The 14,348-nt window shown below is 48.0% G+C and overlaps 1 protein-coding gene across 1 annotated transcript in view; it reads right to left on the reverse strand.

The window, feature by feature from the left end:
* Positions 1-14,348, reverse strand: part of LOC142572966 (luciferin 4-monooxygenase-like) — a 42,393-nt gene that overhangs the window by 19,045 nt on the left and 9,000 nt on the right. Inside the window, exon 3 of the mRNA XM_075682443.1 lies at positions 4,593-4,868. Within this exon, the coding sequence (XP_075538558.1) occupies positions 4,593-4,868 (276 nt within the window). The remainder of the gene's footprint in view (positions 1-4,592; positions 4,869-14,348) is intronic.

A 14,348-nucleotide genomic window follows, 5' to 3' on the forward strand; every position in this document is an offset into this window, starting at 1 on the left:
ATTATGATTTCCCCTGGTGGTGGCGCCTTCTCGGGGTGGCTGGTTCCAATTCGAAATTGTACGGGGAAAAATGACAATAAATCTTACTGTTTTGCACGTTATTTCTTTTATTTCGTTGACATGGTCGCGTCATAAAGAAAAATATTCACGAGCAAACGATCAGAAAAGGGGTTAACCCTGAGGTCCGATTTTTATTAGTAATATCACAAGAAGCCATATCATAAGATATTCTGGAGCAAGTAACTTTCGCGCCGTATACCTGTTCGAGAATGAAAAAAAAATGTTATGAAAAAAAATTTGCCTTAGCGTCTTCCCATGTTTCACCAATGAAACTCAGCCAAGGTTCTCCTTAGCACGTGTTGCGCTTAAGTCTTCTGTAATTTTCAAAAACTTATCGAACTCCTAAATTTCGCAGTCCTTCTATCACTAAATCTCATTTTTGAGCCAGGGATCCCGCACGGTAAAACCGTAATCAAGTGTGTACTTAATATTTACTGTGTAAAATAGCTATTTTATGTCTGAAGGAAACAGCTTAGTATTTCGACGCAGGAAACCTAATGTCTGGTATGCTTTCGCTGTAATTATTCCACGCAGTGTTGAAAGCTGTGTGGCCAAAGTAATAGTGAGCCGTCAAGACAAAATGGCCAAATGTGCCGTAACTCGACACAGCTTTCGGCCTTTCAGCCCTACGCAGAACCGTTCACTAGACAAGGGCTCTCAGCTGCTGCACATTTTGTGCCCCTGAGATAGAATGTAAATGAAGGAAGGTACAGAGGTCGGTCGGGGCTCGCATGCCCCAGCCTGCTATACCTTTGTACTGGAGAAGTGAACGGGGACCTAAAGGTAGTCTACGGAACCTAGAATTATAGTTCCGCAAATAAGACATCTGATAGATGTCCGCTCGCTGTTTCCTCATTCTTGATAATCGTCAGAACTCATGCACCCAGCCTCTGAAGGCGCTAGGTACCTGCCCTGGTGGCTTAGCGGCTATGGTGCTGTACTCTACATTTAAAATGCGGCGCAAAAAATACACATACACATAAGGAAGACACGAAAGAGGTAGACAAGCACTTCGTGTCTTCTTTATGTGTATGTGTATTTTTTGAGCCGTACTTGGAATGCACAACGCTTGACCAACAAGCCGAAGAGTTGGTGTTTCACGGCTAAGCACGAGGTCGCGTCACCAAATCCCGGTCGCGGCAGCCGCACTTAGATGGGGGCGAAATGCAGAAACGCCCTTGTCCCGTTAATCGGTGGCACTTTAAGATCCCCTAGCGGTCAAAATTAATCAAGACTCTCCCATTATGGCGTGCCTCATATTAAAATGGTGGTTTTGGCTCGGAAGACCCCAGCATTCAATTCAAAACACTAGGATGCACAATGAATCTGGTAAGGGTGCTACGTGTTATGCATGCGCATGTGGCCTAATGAGTAGACCATTAGCCTGCCGAGCTCGGGGTTGCATCATCATCATCATCATCATCAGCCTGGTTACCCCACTGCAGGGCAAAGGCCTCTCCCATATTTCTCCAACAACCCCGGTCATGTACTAATTGTGGCCATGCCGTCCCTGCAAATTGGTAATCTCATCCGCCCACCTAACTTTCTACCGCCCCCTGCTACGCTTCCCTTCCCTTGGGATCCAGTCCGTAACCCTTAATGACCATCGGTTATCTTCCCTCCTCATTACATGTCCTGCCCATGCCCATTTCTTTTTCTTGATTTCAACTAAGATGTCATTAACTCGCGTTTGTTCCCTCACCCAATCTGCTCTTTTCTTATCCCTTAACGTTACACCTATCATTCTTCTTTCAATAGCTCGTTGTGTCGTCCTCAATTTGAGTAGAACCCTTTTCGTAAGCCTCCAGGTTTCTGCCCCGTAGGTGAGTACTGGTAAGACACAGCTATTATATACTTTTCTCTTGAGGGATAACGGCAACCTGCTGTTCATGATTTGGGAATGCCTGCCAAACGCACCCCAGCCCATTCTTATTCTTCTGATTATTTCAGTCTCATGATCCGGATCCGCCGTCACTACCTGTCCTAAGTAGATGTATTCCCTTACGACTTCCATTGCCTCGCTGCCTATTGTAAATTCCTGTTCTCTCCCGAGACTGTTAAGCATTACTTTAGTTTTCTGCATATTCATTTTTAGACCCACTCTCCTGCTTTGCCTCTCGAGGTCAGTGAGCATGCATTGCAATTGGTCCCCTGAGTTACTAAGCAAGGCAATATCATCAGCGAATCGCAAGTTACTAAGGTATTCTCCATTAACTTTTATCCCCAATTCTTCCCAATCCAGGTCTCTGAATACCTCCTGTAAACACGCTGTGAATAGCATTGCAGATATCGTATCTCCCTGCCTGACGCCTTTCTTTATTCGGATTTTGTTGCTTGCTTTATGGAGGACTACGGTGGCTGTGGAGCCGCTATAGATATATTCCAGTGTTTTTACATATGGCTCATCTACACCCTGATTCCGTAATGCCTCCATGACTGCTGAGGTTTCGACTGAATCAAACGCTTTCTCGTAATCAATGAAAGCTATATATAACGGTTGCTTATATTCTGCACATTTCTCTATCACTTGATTGATAGTGTGAATATGGTCTATTGTTGAGTAGCCTTTACGGAATCCTGCCTGGTCCTTTGGTTGACAGAAGTCTAAGGTGTTCCTGATTATATTTGCAATTACCTTACTAAATACTTTGTAGGCAACAGACAATAAGCTGATCGGTCTATAATTTTTCAAATCTTTGGCGTCCCCTTGCTTATGGATTAGGATTATGTTAGCGTTCTTCCAAGATTCCGGTACGCTCGAGGTCATGAGGCATTGCGTATACAGGGTGGCCAGTTTCTCTAGAACAATCTGTCCACCATCCCTCAACAAATCTGCTGTTACCTGATCCTCCCCAGCTGCCTTCCCCCTTTGCATATCTCCCAAGGCTTTCTTTACTTCTTCCGGCGTTACCTGTGGGATTTCGAATTCCTCCAGACTATTTTCTCATCCATTATCGTCGTGGGTGCCACTGGTACTGTATAAATCTCTATAGAACTCCTCAGCCACTTGAACTATCTCATCCATATTAGTAATGACATTGCCGGCTTTGTCTCTTAACGCATACATCTGATTCTTGCCAATTCCTAGTTTCTTCTTCACTGTTTTCAGGCTTCCTCCGTTCCTGAGAGCATGTTCAATTCTATCCATATTATACTTCTTTATGTCAGCTGTCTTACGCTTGTTGATTAACTTCGAAAGTTCTGCCAGTTCTATTCTGGCTGTAGGGTTAGATGCTTTCATACATTGGCGTTTCTTGATCAGATCTTTCGTCTCCTGGGATAGTTTGCTGGTATCCTGCCTAACGGAGTTACCACCGACTTCCACTGCACACTCCTTAATGATGCCCACAAGATTGTCGTTCATTGCTTCAACACTAAGGTCCTCTTCCTGAGTTAAAGCTGAATACCTGTTCTGTAGCTTGATCTGGAATTCTTCTATTTTCCCTCTTACGGCTAACTCATTGATCGGCTTCTTATGTACCAGTTTCTTCCGTTCCCTCCTCAGGTCTAGGCTAATTCGAGTTCTTACCATCCTGTGGTCACTGCAGCGCACCTTGCCGAGCACGTCCTACATCTTGTATGATGCCAGGGTTAGCGCAGAGTATGAAGTCTATTTCCTTTCTAGTCTCGCCGTTCGGGCTCCTCCACGTCCACTTTCGGCTATCCCGCTTGCGGAAGAAGGTATTCATTATCCTCATATTATTCTGTTCCGCAAACTCTACTCGCAAACTCTACTCGCAAACTCGGGGTTGCATATTCACGCGTATACTTTTTTGCCCATTTTCCCGAGACTGTATTTCACCCACTAACATAAAGATATTGCTCAGTCCAAGAGGCGGCTGCATGATTTGGAGCTTAATAGAATATTATCGTGGATGCCATGTGTTGTATGTATTCTCACCGAGCTTTTGGTAATCAGGTTGTATACGCGACACTAACTGAACATGAATTGTGTAATACGTTCTGGAAGGCATGCGGGCGCCAGCGATTACGCTGGAACGTTCGACGAATCTTGTAAATTCCGGCGTTCTTGGCCCACAGATCAGAATTTCGAAGATCGCCGACTGTGCTCGCCGCTGTCGTTGTGCTTTAAATTTAACTTGCCTTTAGAGGCGTAAGTTTGCCCAATCGAGAGTTAGCTTTGCCATACACAGTTTCGCTACTGTGTTCTCGAGAGCTACTACAACGTGACAATATGCTAAACCCATCATCTGGTTCATGTGTTTCATCTTGGGTTACTGCTTGTGCCAAGGAGTCGGGGAGAGAAAGCAACAGACCGAGCGACGTCGACCTTAAGTCGGTGTGACAGACGACGCTTTCACGCCAAGCCGAGGAGATGTAGGGGAAAACAGGCATTGTTTGACGATGTGAAACAAGGAAGCGTAAATCAAATAAGTGCTTTCTTTGACAGCGTCATTCAATGGGTCAACATTTCCTAGTTAGGTAATTCTCATGACCTGTCATCTACACAATTGGGACTACGTCCAATTCCTTGTATAAGCTGTGTGCAGCACAAAAATATGTTTAAATACCTTGATTTGAACCATGGCGGCGGGAAATCCCATGTCAGTTCCTTTGGCACCCCGCATAGAAGGCGAGCAGATGATGCCGCCGCTCTCCGTCATCACGTACATGATGACGATGCACTTAAGGTTAGCAAACGCTTTGAAAACTGCATCATACGTGGCCTGCGGAAGTGCCTCGCCACTAACTCCGATGTGACGAATACCCTTGAGCCGCTCTCCAGTACGCAGCATCTCCTCTATCAGAGCTTGAAGGTGGGTCGGGAATGAGAACATGGAAGTGATCTGCGTGTAAAAGAACACGGTGACGACAGAAGGTGAAACACGCGCACAAAATTTATTACAGGCCTTTGTGTATGAAGCCTCATACCGGAAGCGCGGATTAATAGCTTGTGTTTGCTGTTTCAAGACACTGCTTGGAACCCACGGTCAGTGCATTTACAGCGCAATGAAATAATTTAATCTTGAGTAAAGTAAGACCCCAGAGAAATAGTTTTTATTATCGTTGCAAGGAAGCAAATCATTAGCAACCATGGTTTCGGAAAGGTACTGCATGGTGCTCCACCACGTTCTCTAGTGGGCCTCGGATATTTAATATCTTCGGGCGCTCGTAAATTCGTGGGACCGCAACATTCACATGTGGACAGATTACTAGCGAAGTTGTTTAGGCTGCATAGAAGGGCTGCAAACGTTATGAAATCAAACATTTTTTTTCACACAGCACAACACTACGTCGACGCAAGTGCCGCCGCGGTCACCGCACCTCCCATCTACCTGCCACAACCGCCGGCGCAGCCACGCCGGCTCCTCTGACGCGCCTGCTGGCGCACGTAATATTGTAACCACACAAACGCAAGCCACCTGCATAGGAGCCGTTTCTACACTCTTTGTCCCTCTCCCGCCACCCGTCTCCATTGCTGCAACGCTGTCGCAATAATCTTTCTCCCTCTCCTCTACCCGTCTCTATTGCTGCAGCACCGTCGCTACACACTTTCCCCTTTCCGCTACCCTCCTGCGATCCAGCAGCGGCGATATCTCATACGCGCATGAAGTTACTACCACAGAAGAGCAGGCCACGTGCACAACAGGCGCCATCGCCGCACTCTTTCCCCCTCTCCACAAAATAGTCAGCCGCACGCACATTCGTGTGCATGATAGGGACGCAAGCCGCCCAGGTACCCCCTCTGGGAACAGATTTGGGGCATCATAAGGGGCTTGACGTAAACAGCTTCGCTATAAAATAACTGACTATGCGCGAGGTGCATAGGCAAAAGCTTTAACCATGAACATCAAGTAGGAAAAAATTTATACAGCAACTCATGATATGCATGCGTCGGAGCAACTACGCAAGTCGTACCTCATCGTTATATATACCGCATGTTGTAGATTTATATTACAAGTTGTTGGGGAGGGTTTGCACTTAGGACTTCATACATTCTTCTCTCGAATAAGTGATAGCAGGATTAAATGAGCCAAAAATAGATATCAGCATTTCTGTCAAACTTGGCATTACCAATGCTGAAGCCTCAATGCTGGCAGAACACATTTCACGATGACTGTGGACGGCAAAGCGCTTACATTGTTTACAGCGATACAACAAACTGCCGTCGTCGAAACGAGTTATGAATGACGAGTTTGCTGCAGCGGGACTTCCCTTTCGCGCGTCCCGGAGAACACTTGGCGCCATCCAGCGCCACCGGTGTGAATCCTGTGCATGGCCTGTGAAATGCATGGCGCGGCAGTGCATTCGAAAGCTGAGAAACGGATGATGCGGCAACCGGGCTCCTCCCTCGCGCTCCCTTCAGGGCACGCCGCAAAACTTTGTTGCGCTGCTGAGCAGTGTCGCGTGAAGCCTTTGCGAGAGAAGCATGACGCGCCTGTGCCTGCGAGCACTGGTAATTGTTCCGTCGCTTTCCGCGCACTCAGTGGCAAATACTCAGTGGCCCACGTTTGCGAGTGGTTCATTGAAGAGCGACGCAAACCCTGTGTATTCCTGTCGCAGCTCGTTAAACCATTCGCGTGAAAGGCGTTCATTGAAAACCGGCACGTACCTAGCGAATTTGTGTTTACAGCTTGTTATTGTTTCAGGCTACTTTCCTTTAGGAACCATTTTGACGTTGGCTGGGTTCGTTCAACATTGGAGAAATTCAAGGATTATGTCGTTGTAGAGTCGCACATTCCCTGTGGCGCCTACCTAGTTACCAAGTTGAAGAGGGGCACACACCTACTGGCACATACCCAGTGACCCTAGTTAGCATCAAAGATAGTCATTGAAGACCAGCACAGACTGAGTGACTCCTGTCGAGTACGCCAAGTCGGCGTAAAAGACTTTCTTCGAACAGCGGTGCCGACCCAGTATCGCGTCTACAATGACCCATGTTGTCGGCATGAGAGAGCTTCGTTAAAGAGAGGCAGGTATGCACGCATTGGCACATACTCATTGACCCAATTTGATCCGACGGTTGGTTTCTAACCCCTGCTACCCCAGCACAACAGCCAGGTGCACTAACCATTCGACCACTAATTACTCGGTGACCCAGGTAGCCGGGCAAACGGTAAGATACATAGATAGACACATAGATAGACAGCTCCCGGAAAGTGAGTGAAGTACCAAAATAATGCTAACCCATTAATATCATCGTGTCTGAAACATGGTAATGCCGATGAAGTAGCCTTTTTTCGTCGACGATACAAGAAAGTCACGACCACAGCCAACATGTGTGCCAGTCCAGAGAACGGAAACAAACTGATCATCTCACTTTTTGAATGGAAACACACTACTAGCATGCATAAGTTTGTCCTCTATTCCGCCTACTGTGTGGTGGCCTCAGAAAGTTTGCTGCAAAAAGCCGACAGACCTTAGCGAATTCTCCCGCTTTGCCAAACCACTGCTGCAGCAGCACACTCTCGCAACCGGCGGCGGCGGCAGGTGCTGCTGCTGCTGCCGCCGCAGCCATGGACGTCACACTCTGGAGTTTTGCAAGACGCCTAGCGCCACCTGCCGGTGCGAAGAGGCAGTAATTGAGTAGTGCCAAGCTCGACTCCCTTGCTAAGTTGCCTATGCGGTTAGCGACGGCGAAACAACGATTTAACTAGCTTTTGGTCCATATTGCAGTGTTTTGCGCATTTAACACCCAGACAGAGCTCTGAATTTCTCCGCTACTCGGACGCGTCGCCGAACTGCCATAAAGCGCTTGCTGGCTCTCTCGTCAGACTGATCGCGTCAACGACGGCAACATCGATAGGTTCGCGCGCTACGGAGCAACGCCGCAATCGACGCTACTTTTGTGTTGTAAATTGCCGTGAACGTGAAGGACTGAATAACAACGTTCAGTTTTACCGATTTCCAACGCGATCGTATGAAGGGAAAGGCGAGAGCGCTGGATACGGGCCGTTCAACGTGTTGGGTAATCGATTTACTTGCATTCTCCAAAACACAGCGGCTCGCATGAGAGTGTGCGATAATGTTGTTCTGCTGTAATTGTCCTACGTGCGTAGCCCTGACGTAGGAACGTGGCAATCAAACGAAACTCAAGAATCTGCAGCCGCCACTTCATTGGCAACAGAAAAAACAACGTTGCGAACCACCCTGCGTATGTGCCATCGATATTTCCACCTGTTAACAGACGTCCGCCTCCGCTTGACTCAACAAGTAGAACGGAGATATTTGACAGGTCAGTTTTGGTTCGTTTATGAATTCAAAATCCTCTTCTAGAGCATTGTTGTATCGCTAGCTCATTTCTAGTTTCCGTATTTTATATGTCCTGCGCCGATACAGCAAGCACGTTCCGCAATGTGCTGCGCCTGCTCGACTGCGTTTTTCAAACGTGAAAAATAATGTTGCTATAGGAGCACTGGGTGAGTAATTGCGAAGTAACGCACGTTTGTAAAGAAAAGTTGAGTTTATTTACATTCATTTGTGCGCGTGTCGCTTGAAGCGTCTGCGAAAATTTCAAAGGTACTGAGCGATGCTGTAGCTCCTGCGAGGAAGAAAGATGCGGCGCGCAGGCACTGTAGGAAGCTTACTTTCGTTATGTTCACGCGCTGTTTGCTGCCTTGGAAAACGTTTTTTGTTTGCTGCCCAATTTTAAATGCTTAGATTTTTATGCTAATATGCCTATAAACAAGCCTGAGGCTCTCTGTACTTGCGAGTTGCAGCACGCCGAAATAACACCTGATACTTCCTTTATATTGTACACGCACTTCGCCCTCATGAGCTTCCTGCCTTTCCGAAGCTTGGATGGGCAGAGAAGCTTTCCAGGTCCTTGATTATGAGGAAACCGTGCCTCAACACAACCGAAAGAGGAAGGGTCCATTGTGGCCTATGCACTTTCGCTTGCCGGACAGCTCTTCTTGCACTACTCAGTTCGCGCCAAGGCTGCGATGGGGGCGCTGGTGACGGTTTGCCGCAGCGCCGCCTGGGCAGAGTCTGAGGTCTATAGCCCCTTTAAAACATGCCGAAAAACTGCCGCCTGCTACTGCTGCTGCTGCTGCTCTTATCGGCATGTTTTAAAGGGGCTGCGGGATAAGCAAAGCGCCGATATCCCCTTAGTGAAGCGCAAATGTACGGAAAAACTGTGAAGTGCGAACGTTTCGCGACTACTCAGCGCTCGTGCAGCCCCAAATTGACACGATTTTGGCTTCTACGAGCAGGTGTTATTGATAACAGCCTAACTGAAACTCCGCGAAATTCTTAGCCTAGCACAGCTTTGGTTCTAGTACAGCTCTGGCCCTACTCTCTCTTAGACCCTGTTTGAGTTCCGGGTGCATGTTCTTGGGTAGATTAGCCACTTGGAGCTTTTGCCTGATCGAGCTTGGGAATGATGTCTTGTCCCCATGCTGCTTGTGATGGGTGTACCGAGTTTGTCCACGATGCTCCTGCTCGTTCGTGTCGGGGTTAGTCTCTTGAGTTCCGATATTTGCTCTTCCTCTATTAACTCTTTGAGCTTGTTGTGTTCGCCCAGCTGTAGCACGAATTACGTGCTAGTGTTATCTGGAATGTCCAGTGCCATCGTGTGTGTTCTCCTAATGAGGGTGATCAGTTTTATATCATCACAACCATGACAAGGGACACAACACAATATTTCAATGGCTTCCAGGACATCGTAACATCAGCGGGAATCACCACGCCGACGAAGCTACCCGATCTGCGCATGAAAGTGGTCAACGAGCCTTCATTCCGCTTTCGCGAACAGATGCTGTGGCTGGGCTGCGATTGATGTCCAGTGATTGCACTTTGCCCCTGTGGGACTCGAACGCTTTCACCTTGAGTCGTGTGCGTTCGTTGTCTGCGAACATACGGATGCACCTCCCGCCTGGGTTACGACGACGTGAACAGACCATGCTGTAGCGTCTGTGGCTAGGTGTTGTCTTTACGAACTCATATGCTTTCCTTATTGGAATTGCCAACAGCCGCATGTGCGACACAAGCAATCTCGATGAGGCGCTCGCACATATTACCTGTGTCTGCCCGCGATATAGGGCCCAGAGGCAAGTGATGTGCAGAGTAATAGGCGAGGTGGACAATCGTCCACTATCAGAAATCAAAGCTTTGGGCACTGCTCCAAAAGAACGTCCGCGTTGAAGGCCTTACTCGCGTTATTAAGGTTCCTGCGGTCTACGGGGCTTCACGATAGACTGTAAGAATGCCGCCCCCTGCTACTCTATAGTGTACGCGCTTTGTTCGTGGTCGTCTCGCTTTCTCTCAATCTACCCCTTCCACTCTCTTTATCTTTTTATCCCCCTTAACCCTCCCCCGTGCAGGGTAGCCAGCCGGAACTACCTCTGGTTAACCTGCCTGCCTTTCTCTGTATTCTCTTCTCGCTCTCTTGGCCTTTTCGGCCGTGTACCAGTTGTGGTAGGCGGCCACGTAGGTGATGCGACTAATGACGAAGAAATGTGTGAATCTGACGACGCTGGCCTCCCTCATACCCTGATGTCTGTTGGTGATTGTTCTGATGAGTCTCATTGTGTTCATGATCTTAGTCTCCATATTCCCGACTGTTTCTCTGTTAGCGCCGTTGGATTCTGTGATGAGTCCGAGCACCTTAATCAGCATGACCCGGGGTATTTCTTGCCCGTCTTAAGTGCGAAAGAAAATTTCTTCGTACGCAGTATGCTGGATGTAACTCTTGGGGGGTCTTCCACTAAGTGTCGGGTGATAGAGGAGAAGTTCGGATTATTCTGGCGAGGAGACAAGACTGGTTCCGACGAGGCACTCTTCCACCATCTCGAGCGCGGTCTGTAACCGCTGCTGGATTTCTCCGTCGCTTCCCTCGCATACCCAAATAGTAATTTCGTCTGCGTTCATGGTGTGACGCACTCCCTCGATGGCGTTGATACCCAAATAGTAATGTCGTCTGCGTAAATGGTGTGACACACTCCCTCGATGTTGTGGAAGCGCTAATGGAGGCCGATGATAATGAGAATACACAGTATCGGCGAGATGACCGAGCCTTGCGGGTGGCCAACGCTGCCCATGTTTCTGTCTTCGGATGCTTGTTTGCCCAGAGTTAAGGAGACTTTCTTGCTTTTGAGGTAATCCTCCACGTAGGTGTTCGCTCAGTTCAGTTTCCTAGATTGATTGCGGCGATCCTGCATAGTATGGCTGCGTGAGCCGCGTTGTCGAACGCTTTCCTGAGGTCCAATCCGAGAATGGCCCTGCTATCTCTTGTCTCGTTGTCGAGTATCTGGTGTTTGATTTGCAGCATTGCATCCTGCGTGGAGAGATGAGCTTGATACCCGGACATGGTGCCCGGATACACTTCACCGTCGTCCAAGTGTGCATAAATCCGGCTGAGGAACGCGTGCTGCATCAACTCGCCAACGCACGACGTAAGCGATGTCGCTCGACGGTTGACGGAATCTGGGGGTACCCTTGGTTTGGGGATGAGCACCACTTTTGCTCTTTTGCACTTTTCGGAGATGCATCCTAGGGTCCAGCAATCGTTACGTTACTTGGTCAGTTCGGAGATAGTCTGTTTGTCCAAGTTACGAAAGGTCTTATTGGTTACGCCGTCCGGTCCCAGGGTCGACATGGTGCTGAGCTTTTGCAGAGCGGCCCAGATTTTCGCCTTGTCAAAATCTCTCGCCAGATAAGAGTTGGGTTTTCCCGTGCATTCCCCCTGTGGAATAGCCGGGTCCTGCGGGGTGTATCTGTCGCAGAGTTCGGAGAGGATTTCTTGCTCGTGCTTGGCGTGTATGTGTATTATGTTGTGCATGGTTTTCCTACCTATTGCCTTGGTCTTCGTTAGGTCTAGCAGGTGTCGCAGCAGAAGCCATGAGTGACCGGTGCCAATACGTCCGTCCATCGCTTTACAGGTCTCATTCCATTGCTGTTTACTGAGATGAGACTTCTGCAGTGTTCTTCTATTTGTTTGTTGAGACGACGCCTGCTACGCGCTAAGCGCGTCCTGCAGGTTTCCCAGTGCAGTAATGCTATGCATTTCCTGAACTTCCTATTGTGTCTTTGTTTGTGCAACCTAACCTGTATCGATCGTTTGGCCTCCCACATGTGCACGAGGTGCCTGTCGATCTTCTCGACGGGGAATTCTAGTGTCACGGTCTTTGTTACTTCTTTGACGTCAGCCATCAATTTTTCGGCTCATTGTCGAATGTGTGTGATGGGTGCGTATGTCATTTGGGCTCGATTCTTACGAAACTGGTCCCAGTCCGTCCATTTGAACGTTTTGTTGGGTTTCATATTTAATTTCCCCGATAATTTTGTTTAGAAAATTTTGTGTTCACTACCAAGTTCTTCGAGCGTGTTTTTCCAACTGGCTCTTCTCGTGTTCTTGACTAATGTTAGGTCGGGCGTGGTGTCTCTTGTCAGCCCGGTTCTCATTCTGTTGGGGCCGCTGGGGTAGGTGATGAGTGTCAGGCCCGTCTAATCTATGTCCTGCCATGAAGCCTTCCGTTTGGCTCTCGTGTAGGCGTAGACCCACGCACCATGCGGCGCGTTAAAATCTCCCCCGATTACTAGGCGGTGGGAGCCCGCAATATCGGTGGCAATACTAAATAGGGTTAGGAAACGCTGTCCTATGTGGGCTGTCCTACTGTATAGATTGAGGATAAACGTGCCGGATGGGTTTTTGCTGTTGGGTATGATTTTTACGAGTAGCTGCGCTACTTTAATATGTCGTGACGAGCCACCACTAAGCCTTTCCTGACCAAAATAGTGGCCGCGTGGTTCTCCCCACATGGGGGACCGATGGCTTGGTAAGCTAGTAGTTTTGCTAATTCGTGTGTTTCTTGTAACATTACGTTAGGTTTCTATTTTAAGGTGTTGTGGCAGGACCGCTTTCTTTCATGGCGCATCTCCTTCAATTCGACTGCCATATCGTCAGCGCCCCTGTTTTACCGTGTTTGCCTATTTTGGTCTGGTCGTAGCGTGGCGGTCTGAACGACCCCAGATGCTTCTATGGTGTTTGCAGCGGCGTTAAGCGGTGAATGAAGTTTGGCTACCCTAGGACTTAGGTTGGCCACGTTGTGTTCGAATTTGTCGTCTCGACATTACCGTCGAAACCACCAGCGGGAGGTTACCGACGGCTTCTACTTGTTCTTTGAGTACAATTGCATTTCCGTTATTTTCTGCCCTACAGGTCGACCAGTTGCGATCCGGTTGGCCTGGTAATGGCGGTACCATTTCTCTTAGGCAACGGAGGGTTGTCGACCTCCTCTCTGCGATTACCGGGGATTACTTCAGCTGCCTCTCCACTACAAGTACTCGGGCGGGTTGATATCGCTGTCCTTCGACTATTCTTAAAGGGACACTAAACCGAAAGAATAAATCAGTTTATACTAATGAAACATTTTTTCAGAACCCTGGCGGCAGTCATTTCAAAAAAATAGTTTCATTACTAGATGAGGAAATGAAGGTTCAAGTCTCAGTATTTGAATTTCGCGCCGAAACCACAGCGCCGGTACGTCAGCGTGACGTCAGGGATACCAAACTATGTTTTCGCATTTGGGCCGCGTTGGCTGAATAAAGGTTCCCGAAACTGTGCATGCTTAATATTTCGTTCCTTTATAATACAATGTGGTCAATCTGCACCGCTATATATAATTAGTAGGCCCTAGAAGATGCCATCAAAATCCAAGACGTCACAACCCCCAGGTGCGGGTACATAAATAGGCGTCGCCGCCCGCATTTGGTTATTGCGCTTTTTCTGGCTTACCAAACATCTTATCGCTGTAAGAGTGGTGTTTTTGGTGTTGTAGAACGGTAATTTACTGATGCAAAAGATATCATTTTTCACTTTAGTGTCCCTTTATGTTCTTGTATTTCTCTCGTGAGTTGCGAGATTGATTCTCTTGACCGTTCATTTTCCTGTCTCATACCGGCTATTTACATAGAAGTTGCAGTGATCCCATATCCGACGGAGAACGACGTTCTCTATTGCGCTCACGAAAGACCGACTTGGCGGCTATCGCAAGAAAATGTTTTTCTCTACAGAGCGGCCTCCTTTCCCTTAGTACTGCAGTGGTTCATCACATTCTTTCTAAGTGTTCTATGCCTAAACGTTTGATTTGAACTTGTAATGCTTCAGGCGTATCTGTATTCGTAAGAAAAACTCAGGTTCATATTCTCACGTGGTGGTGACGTTGAATAACACAGTAGCAATACTGTGAAGGACAAAACTAACTTTTTTTGGGCGAACCTGTGCCCACAATAACAGGCTACACTTATAGCACAACGATAGCGGCGAAAAGGGTCGGCGATCGTCGAAAATCTCATCAGCGGCTCAAGCGCGTCGGCTTTTATAG

This window comes from Dermacentor variabilis, chromosome 2 (genome assembly GCF_050947875.1).
Source record: "Dermacentor variabilis isolate Ectoservices chromosome 2, ASM5094787v1, whole genome shotgun sequence".
NCBI classification, from domain to species: domain Eukaryota; kingdom Metazoa; phylum Arthropoda; class Arachnida; order Ixodida; family Ixodidae; genus Dermacentor; species Dermacentor variabilis.